The 474-nt window shown below is 81.4% G+C and overlaps 1 protein-coding gene across 1 annotated transcript in view; it reads right to left on the bottom strand.

Annotated features, from left to right (window-relative positions):
- Positions 1-455, bottom strand: part of KHDRBS3 (KH RNA binding domain containing, signal transduction associated 3) — a 159873-nt gene extending 159418 nt beyond the window's left edge. Inside the window, exon 1 of the mRNA XM_007462417.1 lies at positions 99-455. Coding sequence (XP_007462479.1) covers positions 99-186 — 88 coding nt within the window. The 5' untranslated portion in view covers positions 187-455. The remainder of the gene's footprint in view (positions 1-98) is intronic.
- Positions 456-474: the final 19 nt, after the last annotated feature.

Below are 474 nucleotides of genomic sequence, written 5' to 3'. Positions count from 1 at the left end.
CTCCCGCCTTGCCCGCCGGTCCCGACCCTCCCGGTCCCCGGCCCCCTGGCCCGCCGCTCCCGGGTCTCCAACGGCCGCGGGCCGGCGCACGACCCTACCTTGGTTCACCAGCCGCAGGGCGTGCGTGAAGGACGGGTCCAGGGAGTCCTTCTCCGCCATCAGCTCCGGCAGGTACTTCTCCTCCATGCTCGCCGGCCGCCCGGGCCCGGCACGCGGACTCGAGGCGGGCGGGCAGCGCCGGCCACGCAACCCCCGACCCCGCCCGCGCCCTAGCGGCGCGGAACCCGGGCCGGACGCCGCGGCCGGGGCGCGGCGGAGCCAAGCCGGGCGGTCGGCCTGGCGGCGGCGGCGGCGACGGCGGCGCCGCGAGGCGGGAAGCGGCCGCGCAGCCCCGGCCCCCAGGGGGTGGCCGCCGACTGCCCCGCGCTGGCGGCCACTGCCTCCCGGACGCGGTCCCCGAGATCCCGCCACGCG

Source organism: Lipotes vexillifer, unplaced genomic scaffold, assembly GCF_000442215.2.
Source record: "Lipotes vexillifer unplaced genomic scaffold, Lipotes_vexillifer_v1.1 scaffold981, whole genome shotgun sequence".
Taxonomy (NCBI): domain Eukaryota; kingdom Metazoa; phylum Chordata; class Mammalia; order Artiodactyla; family Lipotidae; genus Lipotes; species Lipotes vexillifer.
Note: the sequence above shows the minus strand (reverse complement) of the source record. Positions and strands in the feature narration are given on the sequence as shown.